Here is a 20,977-nt window from a genome sequence, read left to right as displayed (position 1 = left end):
TCATGTTGAAGCTAGAAGAATTTGCATTTCAAATGACACTTCTATTTAGCACTCATCACCAACCTCAACATTTCACCACATTTGCAAAATAATTGTAGTCTTTTCATCTAGCATAATATATAAACAGTTCTGCACCTAAGATAATTGGCAGGATGATGGCATATCAAGTCTCAGAAATTACCATGAGAGTTTGACTTTTAACTCTAATCCAAATGTGTGATAGAGAAAACCCTTATACTGTACATTTACCATTTTACTCAATTGAGTAGAACCCCACAATGAGTGTATTTTTATGACATTCATCACCGATTTGCCCTCTGTGGAGGAAGAATTGTTTATACATCATCAAAATCGTCAACAACTACAGTACATGGGGCATCAAGGCACTAAACAACACTCTGAAGCCCAGTCAATAAAAATGTGACATTGAAAAATTCCTAAGGCACAGTTTAGAGCAATACCTCAGAGGGTTGTAACAAATACAAAAAGTGCATCAATATATAAATTTATGAATAAAAAAAAATTTTGTTCCATTGGACAAGGGAGGACAGGTTTTTCTTATTTACATAATACAATACTTAGTGGCAACATATAAACACAATCTAAATCCATTAGAACTACTTATCCTTCCAGTTTCAATGAAGTATGCGTGTGCTGGGAGGGGACACCCATCAGCTCTTTGGCTCAATTATCATACTATATTAACTTCTGAGTGAGGCCATACCATTACAATTGCATTGTTTGTGCATTTAGCAAAAAAATAAATAAAGGCCTCAAAACATCTGATATTGAACTTTTTTTAGGGCCTAATATATGGGACAACTACATGGATACATGGGGGAAACAAACATGGTGCTTGTGTGTGTGTGTGTGTGTGTGTGTGTGTGTGTGTGTGTGTGTGTGTGTGTGTGTGTGTATATAGCCTTCTAGTGCCACCTAGTGGGAGTTCTACTGCACATGAAAGCAAGTGATCGCATCTTATCAAACTATACTCCCTCATCTCTTCTGTCATGGAACATATCTATAAATGTGGCATACGCTGAAGAGACTCCATTCGGAGACATTTAAGATAGTCAACTTTGCTATTGGCAAGGACTAGGTCAGGCGGAATAGTAAAGCAACCTAAAACATTAAAACCTGCCATTTTCACCCCGAGTGGAGTAGGGACGTGAGCCTTGTATACTGGACGAGGATGAGAGCACGGGTGGGTTTATACACACACCCACAACTTTATGTATATCGATTGAATTCCAGAGACAATCAATCAGATCCATGCACGTGAATGGGGTGTCGAGGCTGAACAAACAGCTGCCACAGTTCTGAGGTTCCGAGGGGGTCCCGCTCACTCTTTTCTCATTGGATGTGCAGGATGTCGCTCTCTTTCAATCCGAAGCGGGTCTTATACTTGTCAAAGAGGCTCCTGAGGGACTTGATGTACATGGCATGGTACAGTTCCACCATATCCCGAGTAGGCTCCTCAACCTTTGGTACCGTGATCGGTTCACCCACTAAGAGAAGGGGGTAAAAAAAAATCAATATCCGCAACAACAAAAAAATCAGCTGACATTTAACTTTTTGGTTTGACGAACTGCAACATTTAACATGAACATGGCCTTGATGCAGGGGAGAGAAAATGTTGACTGTGTGGATGATTCTGTTAACACAGAGGAGCAAGAGTTGCCCTTGAACTGCTTGGTAGTAACCATAACCCCGACCTAGCATTGTAATTACTTAAGATTTTTACAGATGGACAATAATCTACAGATCCTGGCTGACAGAACAATTTGAGTTGAGCATATATTTTGATAGATGGCTAACAGGAAAATGGCTCATAATAATGGCCGGAACAGAGAGAATAGCATCAAACACATGGACTGGATCACTACCAGAAACGAAATGCCTGTGAGATACTTTCAGTGGGGTCTTGGAGAGGGTTTCTCACCGATGGTGGTGATGGGTTTATCATAAGGCACCATTCCCCAGGAGTCAGAGAAGAGGCCACAGCCATGGAACAGACAGGGAGCAAAGCCCAGAATCTTCTGCAGCCGCTTCTGAGCTAGCCGACACCAGGTTCCCTCCTCAAAGATCACCTGCTTGTACACATTGTTCTCCCCAAAGGAGTAGACCGGCACCAGGTCAGACCTGACAGAGAGGAAGGGTTTACATTAGTCTCCAGAAGTTACTCATAGGGCATAATGGATATCATCTGATCTCTGAATGATGAGCCGACTTGTTTTGGAGCTTCCCCGCTCTTATTATTTCAACATCGGTCATGAAAACGCATTATGAGGAATTTAGAAAAGGAACCTTTGGGAAGCATTTAGCCAGGGTAACATAGGCCTGCCTACATGCCACTTGTCTTAGGAGGTCCTAAAAATATGAGCCAGTGACCCAGATACGTACTGTACATGCCAGGGGAAATTAGCAATCATGCATGTTATCGAAGGCTGTCATGAATGAGGGTCTACTCTACATAACATTTTATACAACCCTAAGACACTGAACCAGCGTATCTACAATCCACCATCAGACAATATTTATCACTGAAGTAGGCTTGTTTGGATAAGTTGAGCAAGTCAAAATTGTAGCCTACTGGCCCTGGAATAGAGTGAGATTCCCAGTTACTCTGATCTGGTCTATGCCAGCTCACTCAGTGTGCTGAAACGGTGTTCTCAGGAGTCACAATCTAATGGAGTCTATCCTTTGGCCTTGACCCGGGTGTGTGTACTCTATGCCAGGAGCTCTGAGCAATTGAGGACCAATTACCACACGAGTAAGTGTGTGCCAATCAGGGTTGTGGTCAATTCCAATTAAATTCACTCATTAAGTGAAGAATTTACATTGAATTCAATATAATTTCAACAATGTTGAAATTAGACCGTTTTGACTTTGAATTTATTATTTGTAAATTTCACAGTTAATAAACTTAGTATCACAAATTGACTGCAATTTAAATAATTTCAATATAGCTAGGTTGTCTGAACAATGACACGATCAGCCTGAAAGCCTGAGGAAATTGGAATTTTCAGGGATAATATTGCATTAGAAATTGAATCCTTGGAATTGACCCAACATTGGAATTGAGAGGAAATTCATGTCTGAATTCAAAGATTAACCTGGATTTTGAATTAAATAGAATTTTCAGGGAGGGGGAATTTAGAATATAATTTTTAGACTTAACCCAACCCTGGTGCCAATCAAACCTATTGTTGAGCCAATTCTCTCGATTCAATCCAATTGGTCATAATGACACCCATGTCTGTGCTGCCCGATGTCTTACATAAAAACAAACACCATGTAGTCAGATCAATTGATGTATAAAGTGTACCTCTGTTACACACAAATAAGTATGCGGACACCCCTTCAAATGAGTTGTTTTGGCAATTTCAGCATCAACCTTCCAGCATTGGCTGGAGTGGTGTAAAGAGCACCGCCATTGGACTCTGAAGCAGTGGAAACAGGTTCTCTGGAGTGAATCACCACACTTGACCATTTGACAGCCCGACAGACGAATCTGGGTTTGGCGGATACCAGGAGAACACTACCTGCCCCAATGCATAGCGCCAACTGTAAAGTTTGGTGGAAGAGGAATAAATGGTCTGTGGCTGTTTTTTTATTTTTATGGTTCGGACTAGTTAGTTCCAGTGAGGGGAAATCTTAAAGCTACAGCATACAATGATATTCTAAACGATTCAATGCTTCCAACTTTGTGGTAACAGTTTGGGGAAGGCCCTTTCCTGTTTCAGCATGACAATACCCCTGTGGCCAAAGTGAGGTTCATACAGAAATGGTTTGTCGAGATCGGTATGGAAGAACTTGACTGGCCTGCAAAGAGCCCTGACCTCAACCCCATCGAACACCTTTAGGATGAATTGGACCGCCGACTTCCCAGGCCTAATCGCCCAACATCAGTGCCTGACCTCACTCATGCTCTGAATGGAAGAAAGTCCATGCAGCAATGTTCCAACATCTAGTGGAAAGCAAAGGGGGGGGGGGGGGGGGGGACCAACTCCATATTAATGGCCATGATTTTGGAATGAGATGTTCAACGAGCAGGTGACTACATACTATTGCTCATGTAGTGTATGTGTGTAGCCAGGATTTGTGTATGACGGAATGTTTGCGCTCTACTCTCACCCTTGCTGGAGGGCCAGCCTCACAAATCCCTTGCGGTTATTCAGGGTGACAGAATTCATGCCTGGAGCACAGTCCAGAGATTCTGCTGCTCCCCGACAACGATGACCACTGCGTTGCCAGTTCCATTCTGAGAGAGGAGGTAGTCGATGGAGTTACGGTTCACTGGGCAGATACCTAACGCATGGGAGAGAATGGGGTTAGGCTCAGCAATCAAACATGGGCCCAAAGACCAAACCATAAAGTCTGTTTTCAGTCGACATTATTTAAGAGAAAATGCATACTGGTTGAGCACAGACACATATTATTGCTGTAAATTTTACATTTCACTGCAATACTACTCTAAATGACCAAATTAAGACTGCACTGTTAGCTTTTGACAGAAGCAGCTCCCTACAATAGCGAGCTCAGCAAATACAGGTTGGTAAACAGAAGCTGGCTGTTTCGTCCTGGCTGTGTAATAGGACAAAGCTCAAGAGTTCTGCCAAATTACAGTCTGTAGCTAAAAGGCTGTTATCAGCAGTTTAAAGAGAGAAGAGGCAGCCTCTTCAGAGGGACAAAGTCCCAGAAACCATCTCACCCCCAGACATGAGATAGTCTCTAAGGATTGGCATCCGGAAGTTTCCAGCCAGGGTGGCAAGAGAAGGCTTGATGCCCGGGAACTTCTTGGAGAATCCAGTGGCCTCAGTCCCAAAGTTGCAGAAGGCTCCAAAAGAGAAGATCCCATGGGGGTGGTACCCAAAGATGTAGTTTCGGCTGGGCAGCAGGTTGTGTGTCTTGATGAGCTGGAAAAAAAGTTGACAGAGACATGATTAGACTGTACTATCACACCAGTCTCAGAGGAGAGGAGGTTTAGGATGTGTTAAGACTATTTTCCTGTAAATGGAACAGCTTTTCATTTTAGCCCTGATATGATGCATCTTTTACGCTCAAGTAATAAAATAATTCACAGGCAAATAAGGCAATAAAATGTGCTGTGTCTGGGATGTTTACCTGCACGTTTCCACTATATAAAATAAAATGTATTTATATAGCCCTTCTTACATCAGCTGATATATCAAAGTGCTGTACAGAAACCCAGCCTAAAACCACAAACAGCAAACAATACAGCAAACAATGCAGGAGTAGAAGCCAGTTCCATTCTGAGAGAGGAGGTAGTCGATGGAGTTACGGTTCACAGGGCAGATAGTGTGAACAGTAGTTTCATTACAGAGATGCAATACTTCTGCCCTGCTAGAATGGCCCCGGTCAACTGTAAATGCTGTTATTGTAAATCGGAAAGGTCTAAATCAAGTAACATTTTATTGGACACATACAAATGGTTAGCAGATGTTAATTGGAGTGTAGCAAACTGCTTGTGCTTCTAGTTCCGACAGTGCAGTAATCTCTAACAATTCCACAACGACTACCTAAATCACACAAATCTAAAGGGATGGAATAAGAACATGTTTTTTTATTTCACCTTTATTTAACCAGGTAGGCTAGTTGAGAACAAGTTCTAATTTGCAACTGCGACCTGGCCAAGATAAAGCATAGCAGTTCGACACAGAGTTACACATGGAATAAACAAAACATAGTCAATAATACAGTCGAACAAAAGGTTCTACAGTGAGTGCAAATGAGGTAAGATAAGGGAGTTAAGGCAATAAATAGGCCATGGTGGCGAAGTAATTACAATATAGCAATTAAGCACTGGAATGGTAGATGTGCAAGTAGAGATACTGGGGTGCCAAGGAGCAAGATAAATAAATACAGAAATATATGTACATATAAATATATAGATGACCGAGCATAGGCAAGATGCAATAGATGGTACAAAATGTAGTATAAACACATATGAGATGAGTAATGTAAGATATGTAAACATTATTACAGTGGCATTATTTATTGTGACTAGTGATCCATTTATTAAAGTGGCCAATGATTCAAGTCTGGATGTAGACAGCAGTCTCTGTGTTAGTGATGGCTGTTTAACAGTCTGATGGTCCAGCTTTGATGCACCTGTACTGACCTCACCTTCTGGATGGAAGCAGGGTGAACAGGCAGTGGCTCAGGTGGTTCTTGTCCTTGATTATCTTTTTGGCCTTCCTGTGACAGCGAGTGCTGTAGGTGTCCTGGAGGGCATGTAGTTTGCCCCCGGTGATGCGTTGTGCAGACCGCATCACCCTCTGGAGAGCCTTGCGGTTCAGGGCGGTGCAATTGCCGTACCAGGCGGTGATACCGCCTTTGTTTTATTGACATTGAGTGAGAGGTTGTTTCCCTGACACCACACACCGAGTGCTTTCACCTCCTCCCTGTAAACTGTCTCGTCGTTGTTGGTAATCAAGCCCACTACTGTTGTGTCGTCTGCAAACTTGATGATTGAGTTGGAGGCGTGCATGGCCACGCAGTCGTGAGTGAACAGGGAGTACAGGAGAGGGCTGAGCACGCACCCTTGTGGGGCCCCAGTGTTGAGGATCAGTAAAGCGGAGGTGGCAATGTCTTACTCACGTCGGCCACGGAGAAGGAGCCCACAGTCCTTGGTAGTGGGCCGCGTCAATGGCACAGTATTATCCTCAAAGCAGGCAAAGTGGCGCTTAGTTTGTCTGGAAGCAAAACGGTGGCGTTTGTGACGTGGCTGGTTTTGTAGTCCGTAGTTGTCTGTAGACCCTGCCACATAAGTCTTCTGTCTGAGCTGTTTAATTGCAACTCCACTTTGTCCCTATACCGACATTTCGCTTGTTTGATTGCCTAACTACACTGTTTATATTCGGCCATATTCCCAGTCATCTTTTCATGGTTAAATGTGGTGGTTTGAGCTTTGTTGTGTAAATGCCGCCATCTATCCACAGTTTCTGGTTAGGGTAGGTTTTAATAGTCATAGTGGGTACAACATCTCCAATGCACTTCCTTATAAACTCACTCACCGAATAAATCAATGTTATTCTCAGAGGCTGCCTGGAATATTTCCCAGTCAGTGTGATCAAAACAATCTTGAAGCTTCTGCCTATAGGACAGTAGGAGCAAAATGGAGTAGTGGTCAGATTTGCTGAAAGGAAGGCCTTGGATGCATCGCGGAAGTTAGAGTAGCAGTGATCCAGTGTATTGCCCGCATGAGTGCTACAATCAATATGCTGACAATTTAGGTAGCCACATTTGCTTCGTTAAATCCCCAGCTACAATAAATGCAGCCTCGGGATATATGGTTTACAGTTTACATAAGGAACTTCACTGGACTCGGAGAGCCGTCGTGATATCTGCTTGGGGTGGGATATACACGGCAGTGACAATAACCAACGAGAATTCTCTTGGAGCAACAATGGCTCAGCCACAAAGTGGTAGGCCACACAAGCTCACAGAACAGGACCGCAGAGTGCTGAAGCGTGTAAAAAGTGTCCATCTTCGGTTGCAACACTCACTACTGAGTTCCAAACTGCCTCTGGAAGCAACGTCAGACCATTAACTGTTTGCCGGGAGCTTCATGAAATTAAATGGGTTTCCATGGCCGAGCAGCCACACACACACAAGCCTAAGCTCACTGTGCGCAATGCCAAGCGTTGGCTGGATGGGTGTAAAGCTTGCCGCCATCGGACTCTGGACTAGTGGAAACGCCTTCCCTGGAGTGATGAATCACACTTCACCATCTGACAGTCCGACGGACGAATCTGGATTTGGCGGGTGCCAGAAGAAAGAGACCTGCCCCATTGCAGTGTCAACTGTAAAGTTTGGTGGAGGAATAACAGTCTGGGGCTGTTTCATGGTTTCGGCAAGTCCCCTTAATTCCAGTGAAGGGAAATCTTAACGCTACAGCATACGATGACATTCTAGATGATTCTGTGCTTCCAAAATGCCCAATGCCCATGTGCACAAAGATGTCCATACAGAAATGCTTTGTCAAGATCAGTGTGGAAGAACTTGACTGGCCTGACACAGAGCCCTTACCTCAACCCCATCGACCGCCTGTGGGATGAATTGAAATGCCAACAGCGAGCCAAGCCTAATCGACCAACATTAGTGCCAGACCTCACTAAATGCTCAAGGCTGAATGGAAGCAAGTCCCTGAAGCAATGTTTCAACTTCTGGTGGAAGGCTTCCCAGAAGAGTAGAGGCTGTTATTGCAGCAGAAGGGGGGCCTTCTCCATATTAATGTGATCTAATCTGTTTAAAGACAGTGGCAGCATGTGTAGCAGTGGTTATTCAGTTTTTGATATGCAAAAGTAAAGTGTATTTATGTTGTTGCTCAAATCTGAGAAAATATATATATATATTTTTTTTTTAATTAAAAATAGATTATATTTGTCAACAAAGCAGCATGACACAACTCCAACCACCTTGTGCCCCAGTTATTCAGCAAATAACCGGCCACCGCTGTATTTGATAACATACATGTGGTAAGTGGAAGAGAGAAGGAGCCCTTGCTGGCACTGCAAGATGTAAGCCACAGTCCCTGCATGCACTGACACCAGCCAGGCCTGACTACCAGCTGACATCCAACTGCATTAGTTGCACAAGCTAAAACAAGTTAAGCAACCATTCATCTGAAGCAGGATGTTGACATGTGAAGTTTCTAATGTGTCTCAAGCCCTACCAATACCTGGCATACAGTGAGTCTTTGAGTCAGAAAACCCTACAATTGAAGCCCCTTAACTCCACATCACAAAACATTATCCTGATTACCAACACAAAAAATTACAATACTGTAAGCCTCAAATCGATGCAGAGACATGTTATCAAACACAGCCATCTTATTCAGTTTGCGTCAGAGCTACTTGATGCAAATAAGTGATCATCAAGCCACTCAGACAGAAACAGTCAGTGCTCAAAGTATGGATCACAAGCAGGGCCAAAGTCCAAGCTCCAGAGGCAACACACACACTTGAATCCCCCCTGGCTGTTAACTGTCAATAATTGAGTCATTATGGTTAAGACTACCTTTATTCTTAAAATCGGTCAAAGGCATACTTTCTATGTATGAGTGAAAACGATTGTATGGTAAAACATTTATTGTAGGGTTAATGTTTCTAAAATGCTCAATTTTAAACACTTAAATCAAATAGCTGAACTGACTGAACGACAATTAAACATAGCAGATGTCATTTGAATGCCGTTGGCTCATTGATATTCATGAGGAGGGTGAAGGCATACAAACAACTCAGCTAATTCATTCCTTGGTCAGGAGAGCAGCGCGAGAAAGCACAAGAGGAACTTGCCAAAAAATCTGAAGGCCAAAAAAATTACTTGCTGTTAGGATACCAAGAGAACGTGTCTCCCAACAATCTCCAGGTGCGAAAAAAACTCAGCGATGAGCTGTCGCCTATCAGGCGGGGCAAAGCCTATCCTTTCAACTGACACGTCAACTCCTTATTGCATCATCAGGGAACAGGAACCAACAGCTGACACTGGATACAGTCACAGATAAGATTATGGTCAAGCTTGTGCTACATCACACAATAATCAATAAAAACCATTGATGCTCTTTAACTTTGTATCTGACCAGAAAAAGCACATTTTAGAATCTGTACAGGCAGGCATTCTGTTGTATTCCATCACAAATTTCCAGTTTGATAGCAAACCTAATTATCTGGCCTTATGACACCGCTTACACACTGACAAGTGAAAACCATCACACTTTTATTTGTCAAGGTCAAGATGCTACATAGCACTGAACGGCCCATTCCCAAATTACACCCGTAAGTTCACACTATACCTTTAAAATGTTAGGCCTATTCTTTTCCACTCACCCTGATGGGAAAGTAATCTCTGAAGTAAGTCCACACAGTCCAGTTCCTCACCCAAGAGGACCTCCTGCCACCTGAGAAAACCGAGGTAAAGGATAGATCTCCAGTCAGAATAATAAATCATGTAACACACATAATGATTCATGTAAATAAACAGTAACATAGTGCCAATTAACTCAATTTCCCAGCACAGCTCCTTAGTCACAGACACAAACCACTGCTTCTGAAATTACATCAGTTTCACACACACACACAACCAGTCAAAAGTTTGGACACACCTACACATTCAAGTGTTTTTCTTTAGATTTACACATTGTAGAAAATAGTAAAGATGTCAAAACTGTGAAATAGACATATGGAATCAGGTAGTAACCATAAAAGTATTAAACAAATCAAAATATGTTTGAAGAATACATGTAGCCATCCTTTGCCTTGATGACAGCCTTGCACACTTGGCATTCTCTCAACCAGCTTCATGAGGTCATCACCTGGAATGAATTTCAATTAACAGGTGTGCCTTGTTAAAAGTTAGTTTGTGGAATTTATTTCCTTCTTAATGAGTTTAAGCCAATCAGTTCTATAGTGACAAGATAACCCTATTTGGTAAAAGACCAAGTCCATATTATGGCAAGAAGAGCTAAAAATAAGCAAAGAGAAATTACAGTCAATCATTACTTTAAGACACGAAGGTCAGTCAATACAGAACATGTCAAGAACTTCAAGTTGTCACAAAAACCATCAAGCGCTATGATGAAACTGGCTCTCATGAGGACCGCCACAGGAAAGAAAGACCCAGAGTTACCTCTGCTGCAGAGGATATGTTAATTAGAAAAACTGCACATTCAGATTGCAGCCCAAATAAATGCTTCACAGAGTTCAAGTAACAGACATATCTCAGCATCAACTGTTCAGAGGAGACTGCATGAATCAGGCCTTCATTGTTGACTTGCTGCAAAGAAACCACTACTAAGGAACACCAATAAGAAGAGACTTGCTTGGTCCAAGAAACACAACCAATGGACATTAGACCGGTGGAAATCTGTCATTTGGTCTGATGGATTTTTGGTTCCAACTGCAGTGTCTTTGTGAGACGCAGGGTAGGTGAGCGGATGTTTTCCGCATGTGTGGTTCCCACCGTGAAGCATGGCGGAGGTGGTGCGATGGTGTAGGGGTGCTTTGCTGGTGACACGGTCAGCGATTTATTTAGAATTCAAGGCACACTTAAGCAGCATAGCTACCACAGCATTCTGCAGCGATACGCCATCCCATCTAGTTTGTGCTTAGTATGAGAGTGATTGAGTGCTGCATCAGACAACCTTGCCGCCACAATCACCCAACCTCAACCCAATTGAGATGGTTAGGGATGAGTTGGACCACAGACTGAAGGAAAAGCAGCCAACAAGTGCTCAGCATATGTGGGAACTTCTTCAAGACTGTTGGAAAAGCATTTCAGGTGAAGCTGGTTGAGAGAATGTCAAGAGTGTGCAAAGCTGTCATAAAGGCAAAGTGTGGCTACTTTGAAGAATCTCAAATATTAGATTTGTTTAACACTTTTGTTTACTACATTTCATAGTATTGATGTCTTCACTATTATTCTACAATGTAGAAAATAGTGAAATTAAAGAAAAACCCTTGAATGAGTAGGTGTGTCACACACACGTTCAAAAGTTTGGGGTCACAAATGTCTTGGACATAAAATAAGCTTTTCTTTCAATTTAAAATAACATCAAATTGAGCAGAAATACAGGGTAGACATTGTTAATGTTGCAAATGACTATTGTTGCTGGAAACTGATTATTTGTGGAATATCTACATAGTCGTACAAAAATAAAATAATCTGACGTTTCCAGCTACAATAGTAATTTACAACAATAACAATGTCAACACTGTATTTCTGATCAATTTGATGTGATTTTAAAATTGACACAAAAAACAAGGACATTTCTAAGTCACACTACCGTTCAAAGGTTTTGGGTATGTATATAAACTCAGCAAAATAATTATTTGTAAAAATCCAAATAACTTCACAGATCTTCATTGTAACGGGTTTAAACACTGCTTCCCATGCTTGTTCAATGAACCATAAACAATTAATGAACATGCACCTGTGGAACGGCCGTTAAGACACTAACAGCTTACAGACAGTAGGCAATTAAGGTCACAGTTAAGAAACCTTAGGACATTAAAGAGGCCATTCTACTGACTGGAAAACAAAAACAAAAGAAAGATGCCCAGGGTGTCTGCTCATCTGCGTGAACTTGCCTTATGCATGCTGCAAGGAGGCATGAGGACTGCACGTGGCCAGGGCAATAAAATTGCAATGTCCGTACTGTGAGACTCCTAAGACAGCGCTACAGGGAGACAGGATGGACAGCTGATCATCCTCGCAGTGGCAGACCACGTGTAACAAACACCTGCACAGGATCGGTACAGCCGAACATCACACCACAGGACAGGATGGCAACAGCTGCCCGTATTAAAACAGGAACGCACAATCCCTCAATCAGTGTTCAGACTGTCCGCGATAGGCTGAGAGAGGCTGGACTGAGGGCTGGGGCGGTGTGTCACAGCTTCATCGGACTGAGCTTGTTGTCATTGCAGGCAATCTCAACCCTGTGCGTCAACCCTTCCTGCAGGCTCATCCTGAAATGACCCTCCACAAATTTCTTGTTAACAAACTATAGCTTTGGCAAGTCAGTTAGTACTTTGTGCATGACAAGTAATTTTTCCAACAATTGTTCAGAGATTATTTCACTGTGTCACAATTCCAGTGGGTCAGAAGTTTACATACACCAAGTTGACTGTGCCTTTAAACAGCTTGGAAAATTGCAGAAAATTGTCATGCTTTATAAGCTCCTGATAGGCTAATTGACATCATTTGAGTCAATTGGAGGTGTGCCTGTGGATGCATTTCAAGGCCTACCTTCAAATTCAGTGCCTATTTGCTTAACATCATGGGAAAAATCTAAAGAAAGAGACCTTGGTCAAGGAGGTGACCAAGAACCCGATGGTCACTGACAGAGCTCTAGAGTTCCTCTGTGGAGATGGCAGAACTTTCCAGAATGACAACCATCTCTGCAGAACTCCACCAATCAGGCCTTTATGCTAGAGTGGCCAGAAGACCAGACAGCCACCCTGTAAAAGACACATGACAGCCCGCTTGGAGTTTGCCAAAAGGCACCTGAAGACAGACCATGAGAAACAAGATTCTCTGTTCTGATGAAACCAAGGTTGAACTCTTTGGCCTGAATGCCAAGCGTTCCGTCTGGAGGAAACCTGGCTACACCGTAGGGATGGTGCATGGTGGTGGCAGCATCATGTGGTGGGGATGTTTTTCAGCGGCAGGGACTGGGAGACTAGTCAGGATTCAGATAAAAAGGTAAACTGAGCAAAGTACAGAGATCCTTGATTAAAACCTGCTCCAGAGCAAGTTTCTGAATGTCCTTGAGTGGCCCAGCCAGAGCCCGGACTTGAACATCTCTGGAGAGACCTGAAAATAGCTGTGCAGCAACGCTCCGCCTCCAACCTGACAGAGCTTGAGAGGATCTGCATAGAAGAATGGGAGAAACTTCAAAATACAGGTGTGCCAAGCTTGTAGCGTCATACCCAAAAAGACTCGAGGCTGTAATCGCTGCCAAAGGTGCTTCAACAAAGTACTTAGTAAAGAGTGAATACTTATTTAAAATGTGACATTTCCATTTCTTATTTGTAATAAATTAGCAAAAATTTCTAAACATGTTTTTGCTTCGTCATTATGGGTTATCGTGTGTAGATTGAAGGGGAAAAAAACAATGCAATACATTTTATAATAAGACTGTAACCTAACAAAATGTGGAAAAAGTCAAGGGGTCTGAATACTTTGAAGGCACTGTATAGAAGGGCACAATTTAACCACAATAGGGCAACGGCAGCCATTAAGTTAAGCAAGGAGCCGAAAGGTTGCCAGTTCAAATCCCAGGGCTGACAGGGAAAAACCCTCTCAACCTGACCAGTATTAAGAGCCGGTTTGAGTGACCGTGGTACTTGCCTTGTTTGGGGGTGTTCCAGTCGAAGATTAGCCAGGTAGTGTACATGGCAGCGATTACCCAGAGGTCTGTGCAGAACATGTAGATTAACAGCACAGTACAGCTGATGCCTATGTGGTCAGATAGGAGAGAGAGCAGAGGAACAGCTATTCAGCACCTGCACTGTACCACACTTCACTAAATATTTAATTTTCAAATGCAACATTCTCCTTATCCCTTATTTCCACACAAACACCATAAATGTATACTGCAATCTGAAATTCTGGGACATAGAAACTAACAGAAACATCCCTATGGCCCACCAATGAATAATTTATTCTCAGAAAATCTCTTGTAATAAGAGAGCGAGCTTACAGGCTTGATGTCCTTGTTGGAGACTTACAGTACGAGACCACAGGGCCACTATATCCTTCAGTAACTACAATATTGAACAAAAATATAAAAACGCAACAATTTCTAAGATTTTACGAGTTACAGTTCATTTAAGGAAATCAGTCAATTGAAATAAATTCATTTGGCCCTAATCTATGGATTTCACATGAATGGGAATACAGATACGCATCTGTTGGTCGCAGATACATGCCCCTGCCTTTTTAAGGTATGAGAAAACCAGTCAGTAACTGGTATGACCACCACTCGCCTCATGCAGTGCAACAAATCTTCTTCACATAGGTTTTATCAGGCTGTTAATTGTGGTCTGTGGAATGTTGTCCCACTCCTCTTCAATGGCTGTGCAAAGTTGCTGGATATTAGCGGGAACTGGAACACGCTGTCGTACACAGATTCAGAGCATCTCAAACATGCTCAACGGGTGACATGTCAGGCGAGTATTCAGGCCAAGGAAGAACTGTGACATTTTCAGCTTCCAAGAATTGTGTACAGATCCTTGCGACATGGGGCCGTGCATTATCATGCTGAAACATGAGGTGTTGGTGGTAGATGAACGGCACAACAATAGGCCTCAGGATCTCATCACAGTATCTCTGCGCATTCAAATTGCCATCGATAAAATGCAACTGTGTTCATTGTCAATAGCTTATGTCTGCCCATACCTTACCCCACCATGGGACACTCTGTTCACAACATTGACATTAGCAAATCACTTGCCCACACGGCGCCGTCTGCCATCTGCCCAGTACAGTTGAACTGGGATTTATCCGTAAAGAGCACACTTCTCCAGCATGCCAGTGGCCATCAAAGGTGAGCATTTGCCTCCTGAAGTCAGTTAGGATACTGAACTGCAGACAGGTCAAGACCCCGGTAAGTACGACGAGCACGCAGATCAGCTTCCCTGAGACGGTTTCTGACAGTTTGTGCAGAAATTCTTTGGTTGTGCAGACCCACAGTTTAATCAGCTATCCGGGTGGCTGGTCTCAGATATTCCTGCAGGTGAAGTAGCCGGATGTGGAGGTCCTGGGCTGGCGTGGTTACACGTGGTCTGCGGTTGTGAGGCCAGTTGGACGTACTGCCAAATTCTCTAAACAACATTGGAGGCAGCTTATGGAGAGAATTGAACATTCAATTATCTGGCAACAGCTATGTTGGACATTCCTGCAGTCAGCATGCCAATTGCACACGCCCTCAACTTGGGTCATCTGTGGCATTATGTTGTGACAAAACTGCACATTTTAGAGTGGCCTTTTATTGTCCCCAGCACAAGGTGCACCTGTGTAATGATCCTGCTGTTTAATCAGCTTCTTGATATGCCACACCTGTTAGGTGGATGGATTACCTTGGCAAAGGAGAAATGCTCACTAACAGGGATGTAAACAAATTTGTGCACAACATTTGAGAGAAAAAAGCGTTTTGTGCGTATGGAACATTTCAATCTTTTATTTCAGCTCATAAAACATGGGACCAACACCTGACATGTTGGGTTTATATTTTTGTTTAGTGTAGTTAAGAGCCACACAGAGATCCAGTCACATACTCACCCATGGCGAGGAAGGAGATGACCCACTGAAGAACTGCGATGACCTGAAGATGTTTCTCCATCTTGGATCGAAGGGCAGGCCATGGAGGGGAGGGCAGGTCCTGCAGGGACAAGAGGATGCTATAGCCTGTGCCTAGAGAAGATAGACAGGGTCATAAATGAGTCATACTATACAGTACATCAATCGATTAAGTCAGTTGCAGTCAGTGAGAAGACTAGAATATGAAAATAATAAACTGTCAATCCTTTTCCCAGGTTCTCAAAGTCTGACAAATACACAAACAAGGGACATTAGATTAGACACTAGAGAGAAAATGAACAAAATGTTCATCCCTTACAAAGCGCCGTGATCAAACAGACCACAAGCAATAAACATCACAGATCACGTCAAATTCCTCATGCCACTGCAATTGCTATAGAGACAGAGCCACTTACCACCATGGTCTGATCACTACTCATAAAGAGCAGAGCCACAGTCCTGACAGCTACATGTACACTGAGTGTACAAAATATTAAGTACACCTTCCTAATAGAGTTGCACCGCCCCTTTTGCCCTCAGAACAGCCTCAATTAGTCGGGCCATGGACTCTACGAGGTGTCGAAAGCATTCAACAGGGATGCTGGCCCATGTTGACGCCAATGCTTCCCACAGTTGTGTCAAGTTGGCTGGATATCCTTTGGGTGGTGGACTATTCTTGATACACAGGGGAAGCTGTTGAGTGTGAAATATTCAGCAGTTTTTGACACACTCAAACCAGTGCACCTGGCAAATCTTGTCCATTCGCTCTCTGAATGGCACACACCCATGTCTCAATTGTCTCAAGGCTTAAAAATGCTTCTTTAACCTGTCTCTTGCCCTTCGTTATGACTTTACACCCCATTGTGGATTGAGAGTTACCTGTCTAAGATGGCAAGACCTCTCCCCCTCATAAAGCACTGCTCTGCCTTCTTAACAACAAGGCAGGTCCTACAGGACCTAGTTTTGTTGCACCTGGACTACTTCCCAGTCGTGTGGTCAGGTGCCACAACTGGCCCAGAGTTCTGGGCAGCATGACTGCCCCTTAAAATGTACACGCAGAACTAAAATTAACAATATGCATGTCAATCACTCATGGCTCAAAGTAGAAGAGAGATTGACGTCATCACTACTTGTTTTTGTAAGAATGTTGAATGCGCCGAGCTGTCTGTTTAAACTACTAGCACACAGCTCGGACACCCATGCAAACCCCGTAAGACATGCTACCGGAGGTCTCTTCAAGCCCAGAACAGACTATGGGAGGTGCACAGTACTGCATAGAGCAGTGGCTACATGGAAAATTATTCCACATCAAGTAACTCACGCAAGCAGTAAAATCAGATTTAAAAAGCAGATAAAAATACACCTTATGGAACAGCAAGGACTGTGAAGAGTTACACACACAGGTATAAATGCACATGTACACCTGGATTGTGTGGTGTAGTAGAGTAGTTGCCAGAGGGCACACATTTAACACAAAATATTGTATAATACCCTCAGTGTACATTTCGGTTCAAAAACTATTAGTCTTAGAAAGGTAAGATCGGGCCTCTAGGGCACTGCATCGCCACCAGAGACTCCAGGTTCGCGCCCAGGCTCTGTCGCAGCCGGACACAACCGGGAGGTCCATGGGGAGACGCACAATTGGCCTAGCATCGTCCGGGTTAGGGAGGGTTTGGCCGGTAGGGATATCCTCGTCTCATCGCGCACTAGCGACTCCTGTGGCAAACCGGGCGCAGTGCACGCTAACCAGGTGCACAGTGTGTCATCCGACACATTGGTGCGGCTGGCTTCCAGGTTGGATACGCTCTGTGTTAAGAAGCAGTGCGGCTTGGTTGTGTTTCGGAGGACGCATGGCTTTTGACCTTCGTCTCTCCTGAGCCCGTACGGGAGCAGCGATTTGACAAGATAGTAACTACTAACAATTGGAGGGAGGGGGGAGGTAAGAACTGTGGGATTCAGATACACGTGTCAGAAACAATGTGACTACTATGAAGCCTGATGCAGCAAACCAAACAAAACATTGTCTTATAGGAATGACATACATATGAAGTGAAATCTGAAGTCTATCTATCCATTGATGTAAATATATATGTCTGATTCCCAGCTCATCCACAAGACAGCAGTAGGAGGCCATCATGTCGCTTGGCTACTTGGGTCTGGTTTGGGTAGTGAGTCACTGTGCCAAAATAGCTGACTGGATTTTTAAGCCTTTAAATTACCTTTGAAGTTCCAGAATTTTTCAAATGTATTTTAAATAAGATAGACAGGTGAAAATGACTAGCTGTCCTCCGGCTACATCATGGTGCTACCCTACAGTGCCGTTGAGGCTACTGTAGACCTTCATAGCAACACAGTGTGTTTAATAAATAACTATAATAAACATATTATAAAATGATGTAAAAATAATCATTTTAATGTCTCACTATTTTTTTATGAAATTCACTGAGGATAGTCCTCCACTGACGTATATAGAAGTAGTGACAGACCAGAAGAAGAGCGAGCCACTGAGGGGACACTGCTTAATCTACTCGAGATCATAGTGCCTCATCAGCAGATCTTTCCCATGCCACGGGACAACACAACCACGTAAACCAATCTTAATGGACTAAATAACACTGTGTCGTGCTGTCAAACAAAACACTGTCCGTTCTGCGCTCTGGCCCACACTTGTATAATTAAGTCAATAATGCGAAGGGTTTCGAAATCAGGGCTACTGGGCAGTATCAGCCTCAGGGGGTCAAAGACTTGATGTAGACTAGGGATACTACAGTGAATCAGTCACTGACCCCACATCTTGCCCCTTACCGGGCAGCATTCAGCAGGGCACAACGTTGTGGAAAGTTGCTGATATAACTATATTATGTTGAACAAATTTGAGCCTCTCTGGCATGTAAAATAAATGGACTTGTAAGCCCTATTCATGATTTGTACTGTATATCTTCAACGTTCACATTTGCCTACTGAACTAGGCCCTGGTGTACACTTTTTCACTTCTCTTCCTTCACAGATCAGACCCCTAAAAATATACAAGCAACATGTATGAAAACTACTGTGCCCAAATACACTCTTCACAACACACCAATGTGTTGGCTTATCCGATGTCTTTCAGAACAAATGGCTTACATGACAATGACGTATTGCATCCACAACAAACGGCATCCCAACAAACTTCTGATTATGTTTTGGGCTGCCATAGTTGTCATATTTTAATGTTTTGCAAGCTGCTTCTTCATCTCACGAAAACGGATTACACGCCAACACAGGATTTGGAATATAGTGGAGATGATCCAATTATAAAATGACTGCCGATTATCAAATTACTGCCGCTTGATAGGATGATTGAAGTCTGTGTGCAATTTGTTTGCAGTGCATTTTGAATGAGGGTGCATATCCTACCTTTTAGAGCACCGGAGTAGGCAGCAAGTATGGTCTTCATAACTGTGGCTCCGGGAATAAACAGATTACAAGACTTGGAAATACTTTCTGCTTTAAAGTTTGTAAACTCTACAGCTCCTCTATCTTGACTGCCTTCCACTGTACTGAATTGAAGCGCCGAACGCGCATTTAACCGGTATGGGAGGAGCCAGTCACAGTCAGTATGGGAGGGGGTGGGAGGTGTATTTTTATTTACAAACCGATGCGCTCCTGGAAAATAACCTAAGTGGATGCGAATTTGGCACAGTCTAACTAACACTTGGGCCTGAAGGAGGCAGGCACGGTTAACACTGGACGGGCACTGTCACTGTCTCACGGTGTGTATTTACTGGACAGTCACGTGATGTCGGCAGTGATCAACGGTTGTGTTTTGACCATTTCCATCACATCTGACAGCCCGCCCCGCTATGAAATTATTATAGATGTTTTACTTTTAGCACCACCCTTTCAAAAAAAAAGATTGCAGTTTTTAAACTGTAGTAATAGTGCAGTAACTGCAGTCGTCTGTGGTATTTTGGACGCAGTAATTGCAGAATAACTACAGTGTACGTTATACGGCACTCTAACTGCAGTTACACTGCAGAATTACTGCAGTAAATAAACTGTTATTTTGGACGCAGTATTTGCAGCATACTGCAGTTATACTACACTCTAGTCTACTGCGGTTATACTACACTCTGACTGCAATCTTTTTTCGTACTGGCATTAAAGTTGAACATGTCAAACATGCTTAACAGGTCACTATGGTTAGCCAATGCCTAGTTGTTTAGGCTACTTTACGAGACAGGATTATAGAGATGGCCACGCAAGACACTTTTAGAATAATTGACATGAGTAGTCAAACTGAGGAAACAAGGGTAAATGTCTCCAATCACTTGAACATATTTTTGTTAGGACATGAGATGCATGTTGGTAAAGAGACAGCCTTCACTGCTCTTGAGTATGGTTTTATATTTTTTCTCAGAGTGTGACTTTATGGTATTAAGAAGGTATTATCAACATGTTCAGAAACAAATCAAGGAATCCATCAAGCTGTTGTTCAATTTGATTTGAGCCATGGCATAGAAATGTCCCCCTGGCTTTTCGGTTGGTCAGTGTGCAGATGGGCAACTGTCAACAGTATATTGTGCAAGGCCCTGGTCAGTTCAGTGCCCTCCCCTGGGTGTTTCAGTTTCTGGCAGAGACTCCAGAAGCACTGCCTTTCAACCACTACATTGTTGCCAAGCCTGGCAAACACACAGAACACATGGAAAGAACACATAGAACGGAAACCACTCGACAAGATTTGACACTGCCCACTGTGGACACATACTAAGCCATCTTAGATATGTTCTGTACAGTAGGGCTACAGTACATGGAATCAAAAATGCTCTTCTCAGATATTGCAAGTACATGTAACTTTATCATGCCCCTGATTCATTAAGGTCCAAAGAGTTGATCAGGCAATACCAGCAGAGATGGGGTAATGGCCACAGTCTAGACACACAGAAATCAAATGGGATCAGAATCAAAAGTGCATTTGGCTGATATCTACTGTACTGTCGTTGACCCTTGATCATTTTTATTTTGGCATCAACTCATTACAATCCATCTGGGTGGTGTTCCAGTTTATTTGAAAGTGTTATATGCCTTTATGACACCCTCATATGTGTCATGATCTGTTATGATCCCATGGTAGGGTTTCAGTCATAGCCACAGGAAGTAGTTTGGGGGT

General features: G+C 43.1%; 1 protein-coding gene across 1 annotated transcript; it reads right to left on the bottom strand.

Annotated features, from left to right (window-relative positions):
- Positions 1-893: 893 nt before the first annotated feature.
- Positions 894-19,504, bottom strand: LOC115105564 (diacylglycerol O-acyltransferase 2-like). Its single transcript, XM_029627746.2, is given in 9 exon segments — positions 894-1,508; positions 1,943-2,142; positions 4,138-4,231; positions 4,234-4,311; positions 4,715-4,919; positions 9,855-9,925; positions 13,879-13,986; positions 15,811-15,942; positions 19,225-19,504. Coding segments are annotated over 9 exon segments (1,083 nt in total). The 5' UTR covers positions 19,265-19,504; the 3' UTR covers positions 894-1,353.
- Positions 19,505-20,977: the final 1,473 nt, after the last annotated feature.

This window comes from Oncorhynchus nerka, linkage group LG22 (genome assembly GCF_034236695.1).
Source record: "Oncorhynchus nerka isolate Pitt River linkage group LG22, Oner_Uvic_2.0, whole genome shotgun sequence".
NCBI lineage: Eukaryota > Metazoa > Chordata > Actinopteri > Salmoniformes > Salmonidae > Oncorhynchus > Oncorhynchus nerka.
This window is presented reverse-complemented; position numbering and strand designations above follow the sequence as displayed.